The sequence below is a fragment of the Ctenopharyngodon idella genome, chromosome 7, assembly GCF_019924925.1.
Source record: "Ctenopharyngodon idella isolate HZGC_01 chromosome 7, HZGC01, whole genome shotgun sequence".
In the NCBI taxonomy this organism is placed as follows: Eukaryota; Metazoa; Chordata; class Actinopteri; order Cypriniformes; family Xenocyprididae; genus Ctenopharyngodon; species Ctenopharyngodon idella.
Window position 1 is genome coordinate 18,048,897 of NC_067226.1, and position 27,476 is coordinate 18,076,372.

Below are 27,476 nucleotides of genomic sequence, written 5' to 3' on the forward strand. Positions count from 1 at the left end.
ACTCAAATGAGATATCAAGATCATTCTCATCTGCAGGGTTCAGCAGACAGCCAAACGGTATCCAGCATGGATATGATCCTGTGAATACGCCATTAGTAGGATGGTAAAAACTGAACGGGCTCGAGCACTCTTTTCTCGTTCTTAACTCTCTAATCCCTTTATTGTCCCGTTGAATATCATTGTTAAGATTTCTTAAATTAATCGTGGCCTACTTATTTTTAATTAAAGTTGCATTCGTGTGGTTTAAGAACACTCTAGAGAGATGACGAGTTCAGAAGACGTTCTAATTAAGTTGCAGAAGTGTTTTCTATAGATGAAGCGACTTGACTATCATTAAAGATACACACTTGAGCTCTGAGCAGTCCAGTGTGCAGCTGGGACTGTCTTATACACCTTCAGGGGCTTTCTCAGCAAATAACACAAAAGCTGAATTGCTAATCTCGGTCTTTCTCTCTACTGTCGAAAGTCGTTATTATAAGGCTGATAAGCACAAGATTGGCGCTTAGAGACTTACTTGTGATTTTAATTACAGAGGTTTTGCAAGTTGTTTATTTTCAGTCTGAAAGACAAGATTTATGTTTTTCAACTTCAAATTCTACACATAATATTGAAAAATTAGAACAAACTTTCTGTTGAATTGCAGTCACAAATTTAGTCACAGACGCTTTGGCGCCCCCTGGCGTCTGCAATAAACCTTGCACACTCTAAATGGGAACGTTAATCAGATTGTCACGTAAGAAAAAATACCATGCTGTGGTAAATCATGATTAATCGAAATCATGACATACGTAAGTCATAATTGCCATAAAACTCGGAATAATGACAAAAAAAAAATAATAATAAAAAAAAAAAATCGACAAAAATCTGACTTACAAAGTCAATTATGACAAAAATTGACTTTTGACACAATTTTGACCTTTTTTATTGTCATTATTTCGACTTTTTATTTAATAATTATGACTTCGTATCTCATAATTTCGACCTTTTACAAAGAAAGAACTTTTGTTTATGGGCTTCCATACACCCTCCCAAACAGGAAATAGATTTTTTTCCCTCACAGAAATGTTAACACAACGCAAATAAATATTCTTCACATCACACAGTTTAAGTACAACTTTTATTAATACTGGAATCATCACAGTGTGTTTTGTTACATTAGCTGTGACTAAACTTAACAAAAATTAGAAGGATAAATATTACCAAAAAGGAAATGATGTTATCAGCAACAGTGGCAAATTAGCCTTAAGAAAACAGCACAATAAATTAAAGCAGAGAAGTAAGCGAGAAAGCCGAAATAAGAAAGACAGACACAACAGAACCTGTAGCGTTACTCAACTTCAGTCAAGAGGATGAAGGGGGGATGGGGTCGGACGAAAAATAAATGCACACGTCATATATTTTACACGAAAATGAAATCATAATCAAGTACACCGGCTAAGTGTTGAGCCGTAGAGCCTGCGGTTTGTGGTCTGTTGTGAGGCATGTGCGTGATGCTACTTGTTTGCGAGTGGAAAAGAGAGACTCGCAGCTAATGGCGTAAGACACACGGCTCAGTTTCCATGACACCCGGTTGCCAAGCCCTCCCTCCAAGAGGCACGAGCGCGCGGTGAAGATGACAGCGAGGGGAAATCGCAGTGTCGTGGCTGAACCGAGCGTGGGAGACGGGTGTCTTTCAGGGCATTTTCGAGGAACAGAGGGTGGATAAGAATGATGGGGGCTGCATGTGTTGCGGGCTAAATGAGCATTTCATCCCTCTGTCACCCGCACCACATAGTAATTTATTGTCTGTAGCCATTTTAGAGATGTGAAACACAACGCAAAAGGAAATGGCATGACAGAGGAAAGGCTGAGTGAATATCAAAAAGGCATAAAGTTGCATAAGGCTAACATTATACTTATTGATTGTGCTAACTCTATAGGATTTGGTCAAATACTTAATGTAAATAAAAAGGACAGCCAATTCAGTTCTTTTTTGGCATTTGCTTGGCTTACCAACATGTAAAGGCAGAACTGAAGACACTTGTTTAGTTTTAAAAAAAATGTCCAATGTGCTACTTACTAATGGTTCTCCAGGCAAATCCTCTCAAAATGATAATGTGTAAGGGATGCATTTATTTATTTATTTTTAGATGAGAGTGGGAGACGGTCGAGATGGCTCTTCTTAAGAGCAAAGGAGGAAGTTGTGAGGATTAAAATAAAATATTGCCCTCAAAAATCACATTTACACATCATCAAAGCACATATATTTCTAAACCACTTCTTCCCTGATAATACCTGATAATAACCAGGGGTGCTCCAGGAACAAACCAACCCGATCTCAAAAGAAAAAGTAACTATTTTTCGGGGTGGTGACTTTGTATTAATTTGTACAATGTGATTTGTACAGAAAAGTATGATTTTTAGAGAAAAAGAAAAAACATAAACATGAAGGTCCAAGTCTAAAGCTAATCATCAGTGAGGCATAAGCCAGATTGTACGAATGAGACTGTATGAATTCATACTAATTGTCCAAAATTCACCAAAAACATAAAATAGTTATGAATTTCCACAAGAGTATATTGGACAAACTGAATTCTGAGCTTCACAAATTTCAGCCATAAGATAACAGACCAAAGAAATCATCTTTCCACAGCTGAATCGTGAGCCAGCCTTATAGTGAGCAATGAGCATATTATGACATTCAGCGGGAGACAAATGAACATGATGTCAAACACTGTAAAACAAAGAGAAAATGTGTTTATAATCACCTGAGAACCAAAATAGTCTATCTGCTGTGTGAGTATGTGGGTATTGAGAAGCTGAAGGCTGAGCTCATAAGTGACAGTGATCGTTTTTCTATCTCTCAGTTTCCTCCAGAGGTGCTTTTAACTGTCATCTTGCTTCGACCTCGGGAGCAGAAACCCACAGAGACTGACGTTACAATAAAGAGACAACAGTAAGCCAACTACCTGCAATCAAGCTTTTGTGTCTCCCTCCCCTCTCACTTCTACGCTTCGCTTCCCACCTGTTTCTTTCAGCAATTATTCTGTGCTGGCCTTGTCTTTCTCACGCTTACTCTTCTCATTCTTCTTTCTCTTTCACTTCTCATTCACTCTCCATCTTTCTTCCTGTCGTATTCTCCTGCCTATACGTGTCTGTGTACTTGCTGTGAATTGAACCTCTGAGAGCTGTATGTTTGTGATTTGCAGGCCATGAAGCTTCACATGAAATATGTGGATATGTAACAGATATTTTTTTTCTCTTCGCCCAGCAAACTTCACTATATTGCTGCCAAATCAATGCACTTGTCTTTGATTCTTCAGCCACCCCATTGCAAGACAACATTTATGTGGGACATTTGTTTTTAGTGAAGCAACTAGTACTGTTCACCATCTATATGCATGTATATATATGTATATGAATATATACAAAGTTCTGACCTGCTCTTTCATCGGATGGCAGTGTGGGCTTTGAATTGCCGTAACCCTGTTCTTTCATTCCGGCCTGCTCTCAATACGGCCTTGGAGTTCCAGAACGGCACTATTTTCGGCGAGAGATCGGCACACTCGTTCATACTGTCACAAAGCAGACATACTTTTTCCTTTTGAACACGCTACAGGCATTCCTAAAACAGAGTGCTCTATGCAAAATAAATAATTTAAAAATAACCCAAAAGTCAGAGTAAGGAGCAAGTGTCTGGCGCAACAGCACTATTTATGACTGCAGGGGTTATAGGGAGTCTTGGGAGAACAGAAAGTCACTCACAAACAGACACTACATGACTAAAACTATGTTTTGACCTCCTACATATCACTTCCACATCCAGTATCATCACAGAGCATTGTTTTTCTTCACGTCGGGTGAACCGGGGTAACCAGCGACCTTTCGTGTCATAGGTATGTACTCCTATATCATCTATAACAGGCAGTGGAATGCTTTTATCATAAACAACTGGATGAGTTTCTTCCCAGAGTTCATTCTCTCCACCTCCTTTATCATCCCTTTCTTCCCTCTGCAGATCCAAAGTTCATTCTTATGTCCCAAAAAATGGCAGCCAGGTGTGTGCCTTCATCTTAGCTCGTTCTCTCCACCCCTCCAACAGATATATCAGGGGACTGTGGTTTGAAGCTTGACAAGTAAAAGAACATTCCTGAAAAACTCATATTTTTAGAAGCTCAAATTGGAAATTAAATATAATGTATCAACAAATTCCCTTTCAAGATCATTAGTCACACTTTACAATAAGGTTCAATTGGTTAACAGTTAATGCAATAGGTATCATAAGCTAACAATGAACAACATATATGTCTAGGTTAATGGAAATTTATAAATAATACCATTTTTAAGATTTTTAACTGTCTCTAGTCTCTTATGCTCACCAAAGATGGATTTAATTGATCAAAAATGATATTGTGAAAATTGTACAATATCATTACAATTTGAAATAACTGTTTTCTGTTTTAATATATTTTAATTTATTCCTGTGATGGCAAAGCTGAATTTTCAGCAACCATTACTCCAGTCTTCAGTATCACATGATCTACGATCTATCCTGCTTAATTTTTTTGTGGAAAAAGTGATTACATTTTTTCAGGATTATTTAATGAATAGAGAGTTAAATAAAAATCTTTTGATAAATTATAAAAGTCTTTACTGTCACTTTTGATCAGATTGTGTCCTTGATGAATAAAATTGCTCATTTATACTGTTTGAAACATCAAAAATGAATTACAATAAGTAAAAAAATTAACATTAACCTAGATTAATAAATGCTGTTCATTACTAGTTCATGATAGTTAATGCATTAACAAATAACATTAAGAAATTGAACCCTACTGTATTCCAAATCATTCTTCCTACCTCCTTCACATCCCATCACTCTCTTTTTCCTACATCATGACATTGCTACTCACATTTGTCTCCCTAAGTACCAGGGCATGTGACCGCGGCGTCTCACAGCATTCACCACACATAGTGTGGCCACAGTGACAACTAGTGGTCTAAACTACACCTTGAAAGTGCTCTGCATCCTTTCTATTTCTCATTTTCTTTTAAAATAAGCCATAATTAGACTCGACAAGAAGTCTTCGAAAGCATCTTCTTCTCCGAAGACACCTGAACATCAAAAACATACAGCTTTAGTAAAAGCTGATCTTTAAAACCTTCCCCCATCAAAGGAAAAAAAAAAGCATTATTGCTCCACATTTATCATGATGGTTTTTAAACCCTAATTCTACAAAAATCCACATACCTGACATGAACGTTTCCTACTCATAGGAGCTAGGAGGCGATTACCTGCTCCTAAATAAAACAAGACCACGGAAGTGTACAAACAAAAGATAAATCCCGTCCCTCTACACAACCACGAGCTGACCTGCAGCAGAGCCCTGCTCACCTCCAGACTGCAGACCAACACACAACAGCGATACCACTAGACTTTCAGGATGTGATGTCAAATTTACTGGAGGTGAGGGTGGGGTTAGAGAGAGTGTTGTGGAGGGCAAGGAATTGCAAAGAGCCCCTGCGTACCCCATGAGCTTCTCCAGCACTGATTCCTGGGGTCCATAGTTTGAGGAGGGCCGTTATTATAGGGGGACCATGCGAAGATCTGGAGCGGACCACAAAAATCCCCCAAACATCCTGGCCCCTTGTTCTTTCAGTAGTTAATTGTCTCACTACAGTTTAACTATCCCGCGGTGATGAGCGTGTTAATAAGACAAACATGCGTTCGGACACGCTAAGAGTTATAGTGGCCTGAGCCTGCTGTTACATATCATTTACTTTTTTTCATTACTGTTATTCATTATTTCTATAATGACTTTAAACATTTAATTTTTTAATCCTCTTTTTCATAGCTCGCTTTCTAAAGAGAGTCATTGTGAAGTTTTTTTTTTTTCTGGGTTACTTCGCTCTTTAATTCTCCCATTTCTTCAGGAGGCATCACAAAATCCGGGGCGCTGAGCGATCGTTGGAGACGGTTTTGCGCAGTCGCACCCCTCGACGAATAGACCTCAGCATGTCCTCACCCTCCTGGGGCACTGGCTCGGCCTCAGGGCCCGGCGGGGGCTGGTTCGGAAGCGAGGGGAAAGGGAACTGGCCCTCGCCTAAGGCGTGAGCGCTGGCCACCAGCTCCCCGATCTTCTCCACCAGACTGTGGCGATTGGCAGCCAGCAGATGATCTTCTTCGCCCGGTTGGCCGTACACACTCATCTCTAAGCCGCCCACGCCCCCTGAACCCCAGGCTGTGTTAGGCAGGCTCAGCCGCTTTGGAGAGGCCTTTACGTACTCCAGCGCTCCTGGGGAGGCGTCATCCGGCACATAAAAGACACATTCTTCGCTGCCCACTCGGGCGGGAGGGCCGGCGTTCCCGCCAGGTGAGTCAGGCACAGTGGGGGTCTTGACTGGCACGATGGGTGGGCGTATAGGAATAGGGCCAGCGTTGGAGAGGGTGCGCCTCACCCCAGGCTTTGTAGATGGTGTTCGGCGGATGGTGGCCGTGCCGCCCCCTCCGCCCGGTGGTCCACCCAGAGCGCCCACTCCGCTGGGCAGGCCTGCTGTGCTAGCGGGACGCTTAGTCTGTATCATGCGGCGGTAGTTCTGGGCAATATTACTGTGGCGGGGAATTGTGGAAGATTTATCGAATTCAGCCTGACCGTCAGCCTCAGTGTCTCCATTCACTGAGTAACCATCGTAATCGGAGCCTGACAAAGAAAAAAAATCCCACTTGTCTCATAACTTGTTTTTAAATGAATAATGAGGAAATTTCTGTGAGTTACTGAGTAAATGTGGGTGTTTCTGAGGGTGTATTACCCTGTGAGGGGATGGTATCTTCTGAGCAGGAGGGAGTGGTTGTTTGAGTGCTGTATCCACTAGAGTACTGAAGGGAGTCTCGGCTGCTCTTCTGCTGCTCCATGCTGAGGCCTCGTGTCAGCACCATAGCTAGGTCACTAGCAGCTGGAGAGACCTCCTCACCATGCTGCACCATAACACAATACATACATAGTTACATCAAGCACAGACTACACAATGTTAGTTTAATGTGTGTGTGTATATATACCTAGACTTTGAATATTAAACTATGAAAAGTGAATTAAAAAAATTGAAAAAAAAATTTTTTTTAAAAGCATGAATGAATGAAATAGATTATGTAAGCAAAGAGTGAAATAAATTTTATTGCGAGACACGGTACATTGTACATGAATTACAATTGTCCCACAATTATGGAGTGAACAACAAACAAACAGTTTTTTCAAAGATTGGAGTACTTGTTTATCAAGGAGAAACCAGTTAGCGCTGCACAATTATTAGAATTTCTAATCATGATTACAATTACGGATGCCACAATTACATAATCGTTCAAAGGCGCAATTAAAAAAAAAAAAATAAAGAACTCCATTACATTATTCTGCGTGCTTAAGATGTGTGTGTGTTTTTTTCTACAGGTTATCTTAAGGGTTTTTTCCATTGTTTTAATTTTAGTTTTAGTATAACATAATAATAACATTATATTACCATGCATATTTTTACTTTTTTTTGAAGAAGAAACCAAACCAATGTATAGTTTACATTTGAGGCTTAATGCTATAAAGCAATAAAAGTTTTAGGCTTGTTTATTTTCATATAAAATATGGCATGCAGTTGCTTCAAACAATGGTATAAAGCTATTCAAAATATCATTCAATGTAAATTGAAATAATCGTAATTAATAATCGCAATTACAATTTCAAGGAAATAATCGACAATTATGATTTTTGTCATAATCGTGCAGCCCCAAAACCAGTGTCGGTAAAAAGCATGTTTATTTATTACACATAAATTGCTAAATGTGAAGATGCTCTGAAATTTCTTAAAATGCAATACATCAATTGAGATGCGGTGGAAATGACTCTGTGATTGAAAAGTTTATGATATTGCAAAAAATATAAAAATTAATTCTGATGAATCGATGTCCAATCTTGGACACGGTCAATGGACAAACCACAGTGATAGTTATTACAGTGGTTTATTGTGATGACGTTTTAAATGACTTTTCTAGTTGTTTGTCATTACATGGTTTTTAAAATTATTTTACTCACAAATAGCAATTTCTACCCTTATATACTTTATTTTACAGCTTGACATAACTATAAAAATTTATATTCATTATAATTTTTTGGACATTCTTTTATCATTTTCCATGACTTGACCAGGTGTATAAATGACACTTTTAAAATTCCCTCTTATAAAACGGACAGTTCTGGCATCATGAAAGTTTCATTGATACATATTTTTTGGCTTTAATATTTATATTGTGTGGTAATCGTTTTATAAAAGCCCAGTGAAGCCGTGGTTTACAATGAATTTATAAGAGCTAAGGGCTTATTGCTTTAATATATCCAGGTCGACAAGACCATGAGAACTCTTAAAAATAGCAGTTGTTAAGGGAATAAATCTGATGTCAGTTTACATTTTGTTTTAGCTTAATTTAAAGTAATTAAAAATAATAATAATAATAATAATAATTTTAAGCAATCTTGCGACCCCCTTGGAAGTGTGCTGGTTAGGACCCACAGCCTTATTAAGTTCTCAAGGCCAGAACCATCCATATTTGAATAAAATAGCCCTAAGCAAACAGGCACATTATGTCTTCGCCAAATAAAAAACGCTTGGCATTTTTAAAATTAAAATCTGCATGATGAATGTTTTATATGGTGAAAGTTACCTTGGCAGCTATAGTAGCCGGGGTCATCCTTGGCCTCTGGGGGTCTTCTGGATGCATCCCAGAATACCCCTGTGACTGAGGAGAGGTTTCTGCCTCCCTCAGCCTATCAAGAGGCTCCTTCCTCCTCTGAAGCGTGCTGGCCAGCGGTTGCTCACTGGAACCTACCTTGGACCAGTCCTGAGGAAGTACAAGCGGTTAGTTTGTGGCAGTATAAAGCAACAAATGCAACGGTCTCAGGGGCGGGAGAGAAGACTGGCCCACGATCCAGCAGTTTGAGTGTCCTTTCAACAAAAAGAGTCTTATGTGCTTTAGAAAAAGCCCAATCTCAGTGTTTGCTTGGATAAACTAACAGGTACCTTCCGTGGCCTGCTCGGTTTAGCAAATCTCACAGCCGGAGATTTGAAACCAGGATCAAACAGCCAACAGAAAAGGTGCGTGTTAAAAAGCAAAATGAGGTAATGAATGAGGTTAAGCAGAATGAAACCAAAACAGAACACTGTCAAGAAGTGTTATTCAGGAGGCACATATTCAACACACAAGTACGCACATAAATGAAGAGGAAATAAACAAAACTGCAATGAGAAGTGCCAATGAAGACAAACCTTCCAGCAAGGAACCTTGGATGTGGGAGAGGGTGTGTTGGATCCAGGGGAGCGGTTATAGGGTGGGGACGCAGGAAGTATGACAGAGAAAGGCCTGATGGAGCCAGTGTGAGAGAGAGCAGGGCGGAAGGTAGCGAAGGACGAGCCAAACTGCGGAATGGAGAGATAAGATCGAGACCGTCAGAGTAGCGAGAGACCCCCTTCCCTTTACACAGGGGTATGGGAGCCTTTGTGTGTGTGGCTTTGCAGATACATGCTGAGAGTGGCAGGGAAGATCAAATCTGATGACAACACAAAGCTGAAACTGGCAAGAAAGAAAGAGAAGACCCCAACCTGCCAGTCAGCATCAAAACCCTCACTGGTCAGATGGACAGCTCAAAATATTACTGACAGTTTCAGCACATGTATGTCTGACGGACAGAGTGCTCCGTACTTACTGTGGTTGGAGAGCTACACTCACTAACTGACTGGCAGGTCTCAGATGCTTCTGAGGACGCTGAACTTGATGACTTCTGCAAGAGAGACAATATAAGGGAACCATTTAGGGGGTCTCTGTCAAAGTTTGAACTCTTTGGATATGTTGTGGTATACTGCTATGCACACTTCATATATAAACAGATAAAAGACTTTTTAAATTTATAACAGTTTTTAACCAAAGGACTTAAAGTCCTTCGGCTTGTCATATTTAGTGTTGCTATATGAATTACTATTGAAGAGGAGAAGAGTAAGAAGGTAAGAAGAGTTTGGGGTCAGTACATTTTTATTTAAAGAAATTAATACTTATACTCATTACATTTATTCATTAGGGTGCACTAAATTGATTACAATGTTACAAAAAAAAAAAATTCTATTACAAATAAATGTTGTTCTTTTGAACTTTCTATTCATCAAAGTATCCTGAAAAAAAAATGTCACATTTGCCACAAAAAGCAGAATCTAATGAGAAAGTTTCTTGAGCACCAAATCAGCATTTAAGAGTGATTTCTGAAGGATCATGTGACATTGCTGAAAATTCAGCTGTCATAAAAATAATAAATTACAATTTCAATATAAAAGTTAAATTGTAATAATATTCACAATATTACTGTTTTTACATTTTTTTTTTAATCAAATGCAGCCTTAAAGATATTTTTAAAATCTTACCAGCCCCAAACTTATATTTATAATAATTATAACATTTAAAATACTTAACATTAATAATAATATTTAATATTTTCATGTATTTTATTTATTACATGCAGCAATTGATTTTTAATGCTTCAATGAAACAAAACACAACATAAAAAACAGGATTTTAAGGATAAGATTTAAATTTAAATTAAAGGGTTAGTTCACCCAAAAATGAAAATTCTGTCATTAATTACTCACCCTCATGTTGTTCCACACCCATAGGACATTTCTTCATCTTCGGACACAAATTAAGATATTTTTGATGAAATATGAGAGCTATACCTCACATCTTTAGTACCTTACTGGAACTTAAAAGTGGTGGTTAAATTGCTGTCAATTGAGGAGTCAGAGAGCTCTCGGATTTCATCAAAAATATCTTAATTTGTGTGAACGAAACGGGTGTGGAACGACATGAGGATGAGTAATTAATGACAGAATTTTCATTTTTTGGTGAACTAACCCTTTAAGTGATACTTTTTTAGAGCTTAGTGGAGCACATTGTTTTGCAGGGGGGCTGTGGCCAGGCTAAATCAAAATATTAAAATAATTAAAATATTCCAATTGTTCTAAAATGTGATTTTCCCCTCCTTATTACACAAATATATAACATATAAAAACTTTTTTTTTTTCCCATTATAGCGAGGTGAGATACATTGCTTATTTTCAAACATTAGTTTACATCGTTCCTCAGTTTAAATGTAGATGTTTTTAGATTTTTTTTTTTTAAACATAGTTCTCATAATTCACATGAAATTCTTACTGTTGATAATTTTGTGCAAAGAGAAAATCTGCTTTATTAAATATATCTAATATACAAATATATCTAATTAATCTATTAATCTAAAAAGCTTTTGCTATGTTTTTGGGGGGCCATACTCCTCTGAAGTTTGGGAAGCTCTGGCTTAATGATTATGTTGCCATCTGCTGGTTGTTTTCATATATGCCACATTTTAGAGGATTTTTTTTTTTTTTTTTTTTAATACTTTAACATCCTGGTTAGAGGCTTAAGTAATAAACCTCTGTAATTAATTCAGCCCAAAACTCTTGACTGCTTGACTAAAAAGAAATTAAAAAGATTCAGGGTAGTTTATTCCTGTCCTTAAGCTACCAAAAAAATATATATGTATAAATCATGGTGTGTTTCTGAATTTTCTATTATAGGTTGACCCTCAATATGCTTATTCTTCAGTGACACATCTCGGCCATGTATTTGATAGATTTACAGCCAGGAAAAATCCCCTTTTGATCCCATGGTAAGAGAGTAGCTTGTGAGCTCTGAGACGAGTGAATTTCTCTTGCTTTACTGGAAGAAACCTGCTTAAGAAAGTACATCATCTGCGTACATAATGTAAAGCCTATGTTCCACATATGAAGCTTCACAAGCAAATTTCAAGCTCTTCCTATAACACTTTTTCCAGAGAATGCAAAAAATCTGCCTCACCCACATTCTGACCATTGGTCAAAATTTTTTTGATATACAGTATGTCTGAGTCTTGTCCACAAGAGGTCACTGTAATCTTTCAGATGCAGACAGGGAATCTTGCTCCATGTTTAAAGATGTGACACAGATGTGCGGTAACAATGTGGTTTCCTCAAGCGATTATGTGGGGCATCAATTTAAGTTTGTATCACCCCGACATTTCTGCAGAGTCATTGCAAGGTCAGCGGCGAAAGATTTAGCTCTACAATTTTGTGTGCTCACACTTGCAACATTTTTTTCCCCAAATTTTTACATATACAGATGTATTAAATCGATCAAACATGTCAGTTAAAGACTTTTAATGTAATTCACACATGATCACGAATTTAGGATAATGTGACAATGAAGACTGGAGTAATGATGCTGAAAATTCAGCTTTGCCATCACAGAAATAAATTACATTTTAAAATATATTAAAATAGACAACAGTTATTTTAAATTGTAATAATATTTCATAATTTTGTACAGTATTTTTTTATCAAATAAATGCAGCCTTGGTAAACATAAGAGACTTCCTTCAAAACATTAAAACACCACACTGACCCCCAAACTTTTGATAAGTAGTGTATATGATGAAAACAAACCAACAAAAGATATTTTTGTGCGTCAAGACAACATTTTTAAAACATCTTACTGAGCCCAAACAGTAGTGTATATAAATAAATATTTACCATCTATTACAACAATAGATATGGTTGCTTTATTGTTTTACATGGGTTAGTTTGACTGATATATCACTCAGTTAAATGTACTGTATAACTTCGTATTACCAACATTTCTTTAAGACAACAGGAAATTACTTAAACACAAATAAACTAGAAATAAATACCTGACTGGTTATATCGGAGGGCATGGGTGATGGGGGTTTGGAGTAGACGTTGGCGTCCTGGGAGATGAAGCCAGAGTCGTGGGAGGAGACGCTGCTGAGGCGGTGTGCAGCGGTTGTTAGCGGTTGGGCCAGGCTGCGGTAGCGACAGGACGAACTGGGTGAGTGAGTCTGAGAGCCACCAGAGGATCGAGAGGCACTACTATGGGCGCTGTTTACACTGCTGCAGGGGCAAGGGAAAGTGCGACAGGGCAGAGGACCAGGGTACAAGGGTGGGGTACGGAGGGTCAAATATGGGCAGGTTATATGCCGATAAGTGTGAACCACACCCACAAGATCAGAATGAGCATGAGAGGGTTTTACAGGATGACAGGAACATGATTGACAGATAAAGTCAAACATTTTGTAAAGATTGATGTAAAGAAAAAATTACGTAATAATGACATTTAAATGAACAAATGTTTGAGAAAAAAGTTGTTGGTGAAAAGGAGATGGAGGAACAAAGGTCTCAAGCAGGGGTTGATGGGTAAGGATGGAGGTCGGGGTGGGGGGCAGAGGGAGAACATATGTAAGACAAAGTTTGACAGGTGTGACACAGGGGGCCTAGTATGGAGATTGAAGGCTGTGTTCAGATGTGTCGGCGCTTTGCAGCCGACACACTTGAATCAACCCCCATGACTCCATGCGAGGCGGCACACACAAACAGGTACTAAATGATACTATTATAAAACGAAGCTGTAATTGGCCCTGGAGCCAAAGCAAAACGCTAATGGTCTAATCAAAAACTCTAAAGGGACTGGTTATGTAAAAGTGATCTTGAAATGCTTTCACTTCTTTCTGAAATAATTGTTTCATCATATTCCGGGTTAAAACAGGAATATTAGACAGATTCTGCTAATGGGGTTTCAAATGTATTTAACCTGGAATATTTATTTAAAAGAGTACAGCACTGAAGTTACGCTAGTGAATTAGAAAACTAATAAAATCATGTTAAACAAGCTACTTTAGTCTAATTTGTTAATTGTAATCACAAGGACTCAATGGATGAATAACATGAATCAATAAGCATTAAACTGTGTCAGTTGAAAGCAAGGCTTTTACAGGAATACAAAATAACATTTGAATGACCGCAGTGCTCTGACTCTTGCGACTAATGTGCAGTCAGGGGGTTACATGTGATGTCAACATAGAGGGAGATTGTGTAGCGCAGCAGTAGTAGCATCAGCAACCCCCCCCCCCAGCAGGGTAGTTACAAGTATAAGCTTCCATATTTTGTGGTAAACTTTACTGTCATTTTGCAACAAACAGCAATTTTCAAAGCAATTACAACAATGAAAAGCCGAGCAACATAGTACACAGCACAAGCAACAAATCCATCCAGCAGAAAAAAAAAGGCTAATAAGCATAAATAAAGATTTAATAAGTGTGCTAACATCACTGTCTCTCTTTATTTCTTTATCAATCTTGATCTCACCTGCACATGCTGCTTTTCCTGGAGCCGGAGCTGCTGGGAGAGGAGGGGGGAGTCTGGTAGGACCAAGAGTAATCAGAACCCTTAAGGTCTTTTATTACCTGAAAGAAAGAAACATAATGTTAATGTCTTACTATGGTTTGTTTCTGTAAAGCACTGTACATGCTACATGATGACTGAAGTATATAAGGAGCATGTGCACCTGCTCGCTGGCTGGGGGCAGTTTGTGGGGGTCTGAGGTTAACACGGTGAGGTCATCAATAATGGCCTGGAGATGAGTGATCTCTCCCAACATGGCAATCTCTCCATTCTGACAAGGGCAAAGAACCAGTTAATTTAGATGTTATCATTTTTAGATTACCTTTTTTCAATGCATAATGCCATTCAAATGACAGACAATAACACGTTCTAAGAGCATATGTTTTTTTTTTTCTTTTCTTGTGAATATTCACCCAAAAATGACAATTCTGTCATCAATTACCCCCCTCAAGTTGTTCCAAATAAATTCAAATAAAAAGGAAGAATGTTTGTAACCAAGCAGATCTTAAGCAGATGTTTGTAACCAAGCTCTTCCTTTGTGTACAGCAGAAAAAAGAAATTTATATAGGTTTGGAACAACTTGAGGGAGAGTAAATGATGACAATTTTAATTTTTGGGTGAACTATCCCTTTAAGACAGGTTCTTCATTACCATTGTCATATACAATATAGCAAGCAAAATGTTTATGAAATGTTTACGCTTTACATTTCAAAAGAAAATCTTTTGATTTATTGTTTATTTATATAAGTTTTGTAGATAAATTTAATTATAAAAAAGAATGTTGTGTTTATGTATGTATGAATTCCTTTACAAAAATCTAAAATTATATTTATTACTAAGTAAATAGTTATTATATGTCCATCATACACTACCGTTCAAAAAAATTTCAGAATTCTGAAAAAAATTGCCACGGTTTCCACAATATTAAGCAACACAAACTGCTTATTTATTTATTTTTTTTAAACTACTGTATTTTTATCAAATAAATGCAGCCTTGCTGAGACTTTTTTCAAAAACATTGAAACATTATTATTATTAAATGGTACTGCATTTACAATTAAAAATCCAAAATGTGAACTTCATTAACTAAATAAATGTCCTTCACATAAAGGGATTTCCTCAAAACAAGCTTTATTTCACCAAGTAAACTGAGGATGAAATTAAATGCACTCTCAAATCTAAAATCTCAAGTTCTCTTATTGAGCGGAGCAGCTGTACAGCTCATGTAAGTGACGTTGAGGTGGGCTGTACCACTACAGGCTGCAGGAAGCTGATGAAGGTACAGAAGCGTCCTCTCTCCTCCACTAGAGCACGCCGCACCGCCTGCTTCTCTGTCTCCTCCATCAGCAGGTACATGTCATTCACATCCTGCATGGCACTGTCCAGCTGAGGCTGAAGGTCCCCCCGGCCTAAAGGGGGCGTCAGAGAGCATAACAGAAAAGAAGGGAAGGAAGACAGGGAGAGGGATGAAAAAAGGTGGAGAATGGACAGAATGAAAAACGGCCAGTATCAGACAACATAGAAAGTCAAATGGAAAAATAAGAAGATTGTAAAGGACAATCAGAAGAAAAAAGTGACACAAGAGGGAATACAGCATTAGAACATGAGGATAATTCTCTCTTCCAGCCTCCAACAATACAGGCATAATGTGAACACAGAACAAAACGAACTACTCCGACTAGCACCTACACAACAGATGGAGACAGATGGTTCTGAACTCTGCGATCGAACATCTTCTACACTTAATGAAACACATGGAACCTCCCAGAAGAAGTTAGAAGGTTAACTCATGCAGGCTAGATTGTTAGAGATGGTCGTGACCTTTGCTAAGGAAGCAAAGTCAGTTATCCGCAGTAGAACTGCTTCCAGGAACACAAGCAGCATGCATGCTGGGACGGCATCAGCAAAATCATGCACAAAGCAAACCCTCAGGTGTTATTATGGGAGAAATCACTTGTTGTAAGTTGTCAAGCCAAAATGTCATGTGGTGTTAAATCCGACGGCCACAGAACTGTCTGCAGACGTGAGTGGGTCTTTTTTCGGGTTGAGGCCGAGTTAAAGGGCCATGCAGAGAAACGAGTGAGAAGAATCTAAGTGAGCTACAGCTTTGCATGGAAAAACATACTTACCCTGTAGTTCTATAGAGGGAGAGTAGATGAAAAAGAGAGAGAACACAACACGGAGGGAATCCAAGAGAGGGTAAAGAACAGAGAGAAAGAGATACAGAGAAAGAGAGGAGGGAGAGCACTGTGTTAGGGTTAGTATTAGGAAGCAATTCAGCTCATTTTACGGCCAAATTGTTTCAGAAAAGCCAAACCACCACAGCAAATCGAATCAAAACAAAATTCAAAAAACAGCCAAAAATGTAAGATTTAATGAGCAATGGATCCAGAAGGAATTCAAATAGGTAGTCTTATCAAACTGAATGGTCTTAGAAGGAATGAGATGCTGAACTTGTAACAAAATAATAAAAGGGAGCTTTTCCTTTAACACTGGACTCTTCCTAGTAACACACAGGATTGTCAGCCTATCTTCAAAAGCAGAAATTATTGGCTGCTGGGATATGAACACGAACTGCTTAGCAAATGAGGTGAGAGTTGCACTTCTGCATTTAAGCCAGCAGAGGGGGTTGCTTACATTACAGAGGATTGTTTGCCTGCTATAAAGGGATCGGTAATTTCACCAAGCGCATTGGCATTGTGCACTCTGTGCAGTCTATGCGGCTTTAAAAACAGCTCCGAGATTCAACTGTCCATCATAAACCATTAGAGCCACTAAAAACACAGTGAACGCTGATGGCATCCAAACAGCTGGTTGTTCTGAACGTCAAATAAAACAGCCGGTTTTGACCTTGAGGTAATGTCCTTGAGTTATTCCCAACATTTTTCTGCTTTGCAATAGGGCAATGTTATGTAATATTGATCTGATCCATCAGGTTCACTGACATTAAAACACTGGTATGCTAGTGTGTTGTTTGTTTGTGTGACAATATTTCACAGAATCAACTGACCAATTTTTTTGTCATGCTGTAAATTTCTTAGTGGAAAGAAGGTGTTACCTTTCTTGGCTTTTTTCTGTAATTTCATGGTGTCCGAAGATTTTTTCTTTATTTCATGACGAGACCGTTTGTACTCTGTGAAAATGAAAGTGTGTGAAAATTTGTGTTGTCTACTTTTTAAGAACTGACATAGTTGTCCATATGGACAAAAAAAGTGCTTAGTCACCTTTGGCATGGTCCTTGTCCAGTTGATTGGCTGTCTTCTTCCAGTCTTCAATGCGGTCCTGTAGAGGAGTGATCAGGCTCTCCATCAAAGCACTGAGAGCAATGGAGAGAGGATCATGTTCTCAACCGTTCATAGCCGAGTCAGAGGTTCTCATTAACAAACATTAACAAGGAAACATCATCAACCCTGTGGGGGGGTCAAACCATGCAAAATGAAAGCTTTGGTACAATGTGGCTTAAAGTCTGAGGCCACCATTCATTAGTTTATCAGAGGGAATTGTCTGCAGATGTCCACTAATAAAGTGTGAAACGTATGTGTATTTGTGTTCTCTTGCCATGCTAGTGTCATACTGGCATGTAGACTTTGAGAGTGAGTCTGTGATTAAAGTGTGCAAAATAAAATAAAATAAAATAAAAGACTGATTTACTGATTTGGGTTGAAATTAATGTTAGAAAAAAAATATTTGACCACGAAATGCCATAATAAACCAATCAGAATTTAATATTCCAGATGACTTATGATAATGCTGCTTAATAGACACCACTGTTGTAGCTTCACATATGATTATATGAAATCTTTTGGCCCTTGTTCGTGCTCTAGTATGTTCTTGTGTTGTGTATAATCATATGTATATGTGTTGTATATAGACTTTTAAACTATAACACAAAGGATGTAGTTAACAGAAGGAGTGTGGTCGTACTTAGTAAAATGGCGTAGTTTCGCCTCAATGCTGCGATGCCTCATACACATGCGGGTCAGCGCTGATCCGATATCCCTGGTGGCACCTACAGAATGCACAAGTGAAAGAAAGCCTGTCAGAACAATGCTGAAATTATTACACTGAAATTACTGCACCTTTATACGCTGCACTTTGATCACGACCATCAAGTGTACAACTTCATGACAACTCTCAGATTAGTTTTAGCATAATTCCTGTAGCAGGTGGAGCTGGGGGAGGAGGAGGGTTTCAGAGAAACTCTGACAGCGCATTGCAGGACTAGCTTACAGCAAACAATGAACCAGACTATTTAAATGTTAAATGTTTCACTGGCTGCAGGATCAGCAGAGGCCAATCAGCTTGTGCCATGCAGTGACTGCTTGTATTTAATAGACCTATCAGCCTGCGCCCTCTAGAGTTTCAGGACTGAATTAGATGTATATCATAAACATGAACCACAGTAATTTATGCTCACTGCAGTCCAAATAGAGTGGTTTAATTTATCAGATTCCCCAAAGTGTGTGTGTAACCTGTAGCTACAGTATAAATTAGGCTATTTTTAGTAGCAGTTTGTGGAAAAAAAAAAAAAAAACGTTTGGAAAATCCTGACCCCAGTATTTATAAGAGTCAGTGTGCTTTCTTCCAAAGAAGGTGGCCTGGACAGCTATTATTTTCCTGAAGTGTTTAAGATGTCAAACTGAATTGTTGAAATGAGAAGTCTGTAAGTGTTGCCTGGAACCACACCAGCCTTTTAGATTTAACTGTACCGTGACCTTCAAAATAGGATACAAATTATTTACAATATAAGAACATTGTATTTCATATGACTGTCACAACACAATATGAAAAAAGAAAGAAAACAACTTTGAAGATGAAATGCCATGTCATTGTATCAATAAACAATAAAGGCTTATGTTTCTCTGTTACCGGGGTGGCTGCGGGGAATGATTTACTCGTCTATTCTCTGCATCAGTATTTTCAGCTTATTCTAAGGGTGATGAAACCTACATTCCAGCATTAAATCCTGGTCTTTGCTGACCTCAGATCTCCAGTACCAGAGGAATGAGATTCAGCCAGATTAGAGCAGTTCAGTAATCTAGGCCTTACATGGTTAATCTAGGCCTGTCAAAGAGGCACAAACCCTAACAAATCAACTCTGACCCTCAAAAGTTAAAAGATGTGCCTTGAACATTGGGTTGAAGAGCAATCTATTTTTTACCATTTATGGAAAATGATATAGACCTATTTGTATATCTTACTGGTATTTATTATGTATTTAATAATTATTTCTGCCCATATTTATGTTAAGGTGAGACACTGCAAGTAAATAGGGTAAAAAAAAAAAAGCCTAACTAATAGTTATCACCACTTCCCCAGTGGATTGATTACAATAAGAATTGCAAACATTTTTGCAAAATGTTATATTTAAATATGCAAATGAGGCATTGTTTACTTAAAAATGCACTAATTTGCATAAAATTGTAGTACAAAAATCTGAACATTGGATGAAGTCAGGTTCAGAATTCTTGTTTCATTTTTTTTGACATATTAGAGTCAAAGGTTTTTACAGAGGGATTTTAGGTATCTCTTTTTATCACTCCATAATGCAGAAAATACTGTGAACAGTCAGAAAAAAATAGACTTTCACAATTTTTCTTTGAAATAAAATGTTGTATATAATCTGGCAAATTATATATGAACAAATCCCTCTGTAAAAACCCTTCAGAATATAGATAGGAATAAAACTGTGAAGTTTGGTTTATGTAAGTGCTTCTGAAGTGGAGATATATGGCTCAGTGTAGGAGAAAAAACTCATTTTGAGAAAACGGCCTTTAAAAATATGTATTGTAATGGAAATCTATAGTCACAAACAGATAAAGTGCCAAAAATGAATGCTTAAAGGTGGATTTCGGATGTTTTCTTACCACTAGTCTGAAAAAAAAAGCCAAAAAGCCCAAAATCTCAAAATCGTTTTAGCGTTTCAGCATTTTAGCCAGTTGCATCTCGCCTTAAACAAATAATTAAGAGATAATTTTAAGCAATTTTATTACTTTAATTTCTCTTTCATATCTCAAGAGACTAATTTGGTTCTTATTTATGTTTCTTAAGTATCCACACTGTCTCAGATGTTTCTCCTACAATTTCTGGGGAGAGATAAAGTCATAATTGAGGCTTGAATTAAATTGTTGACAATTGAGAGTATAGGGATATTAAATGAATGTGAATACCATAGCTCAGATTGTTTGGTTTTGGAAGAATTTGATGAGAAACATTTGAGTTAATACTGAAACGCCAGACTCTTATTGCAGAAGTTAGTGTCTTGACAAATGTGACCCTGGACCACAAAACCAGTCATAAGTCGCACGGGTATATTTATAGCAATAGCCAACAATACATTGTATGGGTCAAAATTATCGATTTTTCTTTTATGCCAAAAATCATTAGGATATTAAGTAAAGATCATGTTCCATGAGGATATTTTGTAAATTTCCTACCGTAAATATATCAAAAATGTATTTTTGTGAGTGGATATGCATTGCTAAGGACTTCATTTGGACAACTTTAAAGGCGATTTTCTCAATATTTAGATTTTTTTGCACCCTCAGATTCCAGATTTTCAAACAGTTGTATCAAATATTGTCCTATCATAACAAACCATACATCAATGAAAAGCTTATTTATTCAGCTTTCAGGTGATGTATAAATCTCCATTTCATAAAATTGACCCTTATGACTGGTTTTGTGGTCCAGGGTCACAAATATGAGAATAATTTGAGACATTGTTGAGATCTTTTGACACACTTTTGACTAGGGATGTTCGCAACGACTAATTTCATTACTGTTTAAACGGAAATTTTGCAACCGACTAGTCGACTAATCTAACCCTGCCCAATTTGAAAAAAGAACTGAGTCAAATCAACTGAGTCAAAAGGCAGCGCAGGACCAATAAGTTTAAACCTAATGGCTTATTATAAACAGATTTCCTCAAATAAAAGTTAGTCCACATAAGTCAGTGCGTTAAGGTATTGTTGTTCATTACCACGGCAACTGCTTGAGTGTCCAGGTATGAACGCGCTTCTTGTGTATGAAAATGATTTGTACACATGACGGGCGGCAAAAATCGCAAGAAAAACTCTATGTGTACTGACAACTACATTATTTAACTGTATTTACTTAGTTAGGATGTTGATATAGTAGTTTCATTCATAATGTTTCTCCTTTAATCCGATAAAAACTTTCATACCATATAACCGGTAGTATAACAAGCCTATACTAGTTTGACATGACATTGAAGAAAACGAAAAAGTTTTGTGTAGGCTTTTAAAATACTCCCTCACCTTGCTCATCTTCCAAGTGGACATTTCTCTGAACCCGCCGCGTGCGCAACTGAGAAAACCAACACATGCTAAATCTGAGGTACAATTAAATGATTTTGTTTTCTGCTGCAGATATACACTTTTATAAATAATATACTAATTTCTATATGTAACATTAACATGAATGTAATTTAAACGTAGCCTTTGTAAAAATATAAAGCAAAACATTAAAAGGGCAAAAAAAAAAAAAAAAAAAAAAGTAACATGTAAACGACTAGTGTTTTCCAAGTCGACTAGCAGCAGCAGTATCGTTTAATCGACTAACGTTCGTCGGCTAGTCTCGCACATCCCTACTTTTGACACACTAGAGGAGACATATGATTCTTCATATCAGTTTAATCTCATTGCTGTCTATGAGAAACAACTGAGATTTAAGTTATGTTTATATCTATAGATGATTTGGCAAAATCACAACAACATAGCATTGACATGCCTTTGTCTCATATTGCCATTATCTATTGCCAACTATCTATTGCCATTTTGCTATAGCAGTAATGTGTTCACTAACATAGATTTTCTACATGGCTGCTCTGAGCGCACTGAGTTAAACATGCATGCATGCCGACACACACACACACACACACACACACACACACAGGTTTGTTTTTGTGAATTGTGGGGACATTCCATAGGCGTAATGGTTTTTATACTGTACAAACCGTATTTTCTATCGCCCTACACTACCCCTACCTCTAAACCTACCCATCACAGGAAACTGTGCACATTTTTACTTTCTCACAAAAACTCATTCTGTATGATTTAGAAGCCTTTTGAAAAATGGGGACATGGGGTAATGTCCTCATAAGTCACCCTCACCCTAAAGTCACCCTCTCCTTGTAATACCTATGTCATACCCATGTCATTATACAAATTTGTGTCCTGATGTGTCACAAAAATGCACACACACACACACACACACACACACACACACACACACACACACACACTCTAAAGGGCAAACATGCATACCAACACAGTGTTTCTCCAATGAGAGCCTCCAGTAAGCCACGAGAGAAGCTCCATTCATAATTAACACATTCCTGCCTCGTGCCTCCTGTTCTACCCAGCAACCATTCATTAATCCATCCCACAAACACACACAGCAGAGTGAGATGATACAGTGTCTAATGTCAAAGTGTCACCATACCTAAAGATAGTGAGAGAAAATTACGAAAGACAAAAACCAGGAATGAGAAAGCGTGAGAATGGAAAGAGCAAGTGAGGTTGCACATTTTAATTGCTTCTAAATTAGTTTGTGTCTGTTGGCAGCAGCGACATGAGATGTTTTTCTGTTTGTTTTTTACCTTCCACTACATCCAAAAACAAACAACCAAAAAAAAAGTTGGCATTAAATTAAATTTCTAAATTAATGTTATTGATTTTCTTGTGAATGATTCATCCTTGCATGTTACTTTTTTTTTCCATCTTCCAGTGAAAACATCAGACTTCTCTATGGTGACGTATGCCCAACTTCTCCAATCATTTAGTCCGCTTAAACTCTGCACTGATCATCTGCAAGCTCGCATTCACATCAGCCTCCTTCCTATCAACAACCAATGGATAGAAAAATCTTATGATACTTCTGTTTCTTTGCGACTTTAACGTAAAGAGAGACAGCTAACATCTGGCTAATGCTATAAGTCCTCCCTGCGCATGATCAGTTCTCCCAATGAGTGTCTGTCGCAAACCTTTTCAGAGAAAATATCAGACTAAAATGTCTCTGATGGCCACTTGAGAATGTCCGGCTCAGCGTATGCTCTGAAGCAGTGTACTGTTGTTACCGCAGTAATCTGTACAGAGTGGCAGAATTCACACAGTGCTGTCGCCTCCATCTGTTACAGCAGCCTGTGTTTACTGTTGGCCTCATCGCTAAGACCCACACTGCCACACTAGCCCCCACATATTGATTTTTCTCATGACATTTAGTCACCACAATGTGAAAATGACCATCCTGGGGAAAGATGAGTGGAAAGCGTTGACAAACAGGTGGACTGTTGTAAAAGAGTGGATGAATTCATCATCTTCCTCATGAAAGATTGTATTTCACTAATCACTCTCTCAGTGCCCTTACCAAGTCTAAAATTTTCATGAAAGCATTATCAATACAATGAATAAATCAATATAAATGTAATGTTTCATAACAACTCAATGCATGAAAGCCATAAAATACGGGCACTATTTTTTATTCATCAAAGAATCCTGAAAAAATGTGTATCAAGGTTTTCACAAAAATATAAAGCAGCAAAACTGTTTTCAACAATGATTATAATTAGAAATGTTTCTTGACTGGCAAATCAGCATATTATAATGATTTCTGAAAGATTGTGTGACAATGAAGACTGGAGTAATGATGCTGAATATTCAGCTTTGGCATCACAGAAATAAATTACATTTGAAAATATATTAAGACAGAAAACAGTCACACTTTAGTTTAGGGTCCAGTTCTCACTATTAACTAACTATTAACTACGCCTCAATAAACTCTTAAAGGTGGGGTGTAATGCTATTTCATGCATTCTGACTTATTTACACTGTTAAAGAGTTGCATTCTCATGCTAAACATGGCCAAAGTTTCATAACACGAGTTGGACGTATGACAGAGTATTTCTGTGCCAAATATACTACTTCCGGTTGTGGACATGGTTCTGCGATTTTTTTTTTTTTTGAGTATGGCCTGTATCACGTCATAAAGGACGGAATTCTTTGTACAGGCACTTCTCCCTGATAAGCGTGCACACACACATCACCCAAAGCAAGAGCAAGAGCACGTCCATCAACGCGCTTCATTCGGGATACGGAAGCCGAGAGGTTTTTCAACAATGGCTGTGTCCCAATTCAGGAGCTGCACCCTTCGAAGGCCGCATTTGAAGGCTGCATATATCGAGGCAGTCTCATTTAAGAAAAATAACGGTTAGATTGCAAAGTAAGAAAGAAATTACAGTATTTTACACCTCACAATGAATATCAGTCAATTTTATTAGGGTTACTTTTCTTAAATATGACATCCTTGATGATGTATGCAGCCTTCAGATGTGACCTCCAGAGAACGCAGCCTCCGAAATCGCAGCTCCTGTCAACAAAGGAGTGTGTTTTTGGTTGTGAGGGAAAGATTAACTTTTTCAGCTTCCCAAAGAACCCAGCGTTAAAGGAACAGTGGATGAAGTTTGTTTTTCCAGGGTAGCAACGGAGTTGTGCACATATGTTTGTTTGTTCCCGAGATTTCGGTGATGAATGCTTTGTAAACAAGTCCCAGTTCGGTGCTGGATTTGCAGATCGCGGGTGGTGAGTAAAGCTGCATCAGTCTTTGTCTATGTTTTGTTGGCAATCGGCGTGCAAGTGCATATAATGTAAACAACACAAACGTTTTTGTTCCCTTTTTATTTATAATGATGTCGCAGCTTGCAGACGATCTCTACGCAAAAGCTGCGCGCACTCGTGACTCTTTAGCTCCGCCCACAGCACTGACGGCAGGCACGCCTCCAGGAGCTCGGCTTTTTTCGGAAAGACTCGGTACAGTGTATCTATCTTTTATAAATATGAAAAAACTAAAGACTTTTCGGAGATATGAAGGATGCAATATTACTCTATATGTACTCAAGATTAACATGAGATTGGCAGAAACTGTGTGTGATTCTAAAATTCTATATGATACCAATTCCAATGCATCCCTACCATCATACTGGTGCATCATAACCCATACTGCCCACCAAAATCACTCTTCTGGTTGTGCGCTCCATATACACCAAAAGTTATTCACAACAGAATATTTGCTCACTCGCCAACACCTGATAATAACTGTGTGTGTTTATGTGTCAGCGTGTACTGTATGATCATCTTCCATCATTTTACATCTGAGACAAAAATGGATGAGATCTGCCTTTTGGGAATTCCTTCTGTGGCTTCTGGACTTAATTGAATAGAGTAACTGGATAAACAAGGCCATTTACTTGGCTGACGACCAGCAGAAAGGCATACAGAGCACTTACACAAGAGAGAGAGAGAGACACTGGCAGGTCTATACTGTTTCTGAAAAAGCTGACGTACAGGTGCATTTACTCAACGCCATCATCGTTAATCTTGACTTGCCATCTCGCTACAAACAAAGCGAATCTGAAATTGATAACAGTCAATGCATGAAAAATCAACTAACATAAGGATGAATACAGAACAATGCTGAATCTACATGCTAAATGCAAATAAATATATATATATATATATATATATATATATATATATATATATATATCCATATATAGTTAAAAAAGCTAAATATTAGCAAAATATTAATAACATGGTAGCTCTAAAAGAGAAAAATTAGGCCAACACAAACAGGCTGTGCGCTTATAGACCATAAAACATTCACATAAAAACATTCAGCCTATGTCACTCATATTAATAATTTTGTATGTGCCATTTTTTATTTGTACAATAAACAATAATGGTACAGCACTGGTTCACTGCTTGTTGTCCAATGCAAAATTTAGGTCATCAAAAGCAGTTGAGCACCAGTGCCATTGAATAGACAATAAAAAGCAGCAGATGTACTGAGCCATATACAGTAAATGAATGAAAAGAGAAACATGTAACAGCTCTGCTAATATTCAAGTATTGCGATAAGTGTTTTCACTTAATCTATGGGCAGTTGGGTAGTTTCTACTGTCCAGTCTCTCTGCTATTTCCAGGGCAACAGATGGTGAGTGAGACATGTAGAGCAGGGCAGCTCTCAGGACAGACAGACCAGTGAGTGCTGCAAAAATCAGTCAGTCTGTGCAGAATGATGGGACAGATGCCGCCATGACAAGGCACTGTGCTGCTCTCCAGGAATCATCTATTGCTGCAGAAGCCTTCTTCTTTTAAATTATGTTGAAATCATTTGACATTTTGAAAGTTTTGACCATTTTGGAATGTTCACTAGATATAATACTTTATATAAAAGAAAAAAACAAAAAACAAAACAATATTCAACAAAAGAGCCAACACTCTCTCATAGCAATTCGGAAGTATTTTTTTTTTAAATTTTAACGAATTTGTATGAATTCATACAATCTCATTTGTACATTTTCGTACAATTTAGTTACTAAGGGTTCGGTTTAGGGTGGACCTTCATGCTTCATGATGATTTCATACAAATTCATTCAAATTTGCCAACAATTCTCCAAAATGTAAAATAGTTCAGGTTCATGGCTGATACAGATAAACTGATAAATATTTTCATGTTATGGCCAATAAACGATAAATGCTATACATTACATATACATAAAAACTTCTATACTATTTTGCCTAAATAAATGAAAAATAAAACACTAAATACTAAAATAATTTGTTTTAAACACTACAAGTAAATTTTGGCATCACACCATTATAATGTACAGTATAAAAAAAAAATCATATAATGAAATACCATCACTGTGGTTTCCACCACAGTATGGGCTTTAAAGGAAATGTTAGAATATGCATTAAAAGTGATTTTATCACATCTTTCTCCACCTGTATCTTTCTTTCCTTCCTCTCCCTCCTGTCAATGTCCTCACTACCCAACCCCGCACCTCCCCTTTCCTAGAAGTAATTCAGACATCCCTTTTTTCTCCGTCATGAGACCTGATGATGTGTGGCGCATGTTGCCTCATGACTCCCTGTTGAGCTGCTGAACATGAAAGTCTGTCAGAGAGACTTCAGCCTGCAGGGCCTCAAACCCCCACACAGACCAGCCTTCACCTCTCCAGAACATTCCTGCCCTCATTTAACCAGACCTAACCTTTGACGTACAATATTTTTGCAGATAGTTACACTCAGTCAGCAGGAATTCTGACAGATATTATACTGTAATAATCATGAACAGGTCTCTACTATAAATCAAGGTCACTTCATACTGACACTTTACTAGAATAT

The 27,476-nt window shown here is 37.8% G+C and overlaps 1 protein-coding gene across 6 annotated transcripts in view; it reads right to left on the bottom strand.

Annotated features, from left to right (window-relative positions):
• Positions 1–1,098: 1,098 nt before the first annotated feature.
• Positions 1,099–27,476, bottom strand: part of mtss1lb (MTSS I-BAR domain containing 2b) — a 69,002-nt gene continuing 42,624 nt past the window's right edge. The window contains exons 4-16 of one of the 6 annotated variants that reach the window (XM_051899671.1): positions 18,193–18,277; positions 17,493–17,584; positions 17,327–17,401; positions 16,398–16,406; positions 15,520–15,677; positions 14,432–14,539; positions 14,233–14,330; positions 12,762–12,981; positions 9,720–9,794; positions 9,283–9,432; positions 8,681–8,857; positions 6,790–6,955; positions 1,099–6,680 (exon numbers count right to left, since the gene is read on the bottom strand). In XM_051899671.1, coding sequence (XP_051755631.1) covers positions 5,920–6,680; positions 6,790–6,955; positions 8,681–8,857; positions 9,283–9,432; positions 9,720–9,794; positions 12,762–12,981; positions 14,233–14,330; positions 14,432–14,539; positions 15,520–15,677; positions 16,398–16,406; positions 17,327–17,401; positions 17,493–17,584; positions 18,193–18,277 — 2,174 coding nt within the window. In that variant the 3' untranslated portion in view covers positions 1,099–5,919. The remainder of the gene's footprint in view (positions 6,681–6,789; positions 6,956–8,680; positions 8,858–9,282; positions 9,433–9,719; positions 9,795–12,761; positions 12,982–14,232; positions 14,331–14,431; positions 14,540–15,519; positions 15,678–16,397; positions 16,407–17,326; positions 17,402–17,492; positions 17,585–18,192; positions 18,278–27,476) is intronic. The other 5 variants (XM_051899673.1, XM_051899672.1, XM_051899675.1 and 2 more) reach the window with 5 other exon arrangements.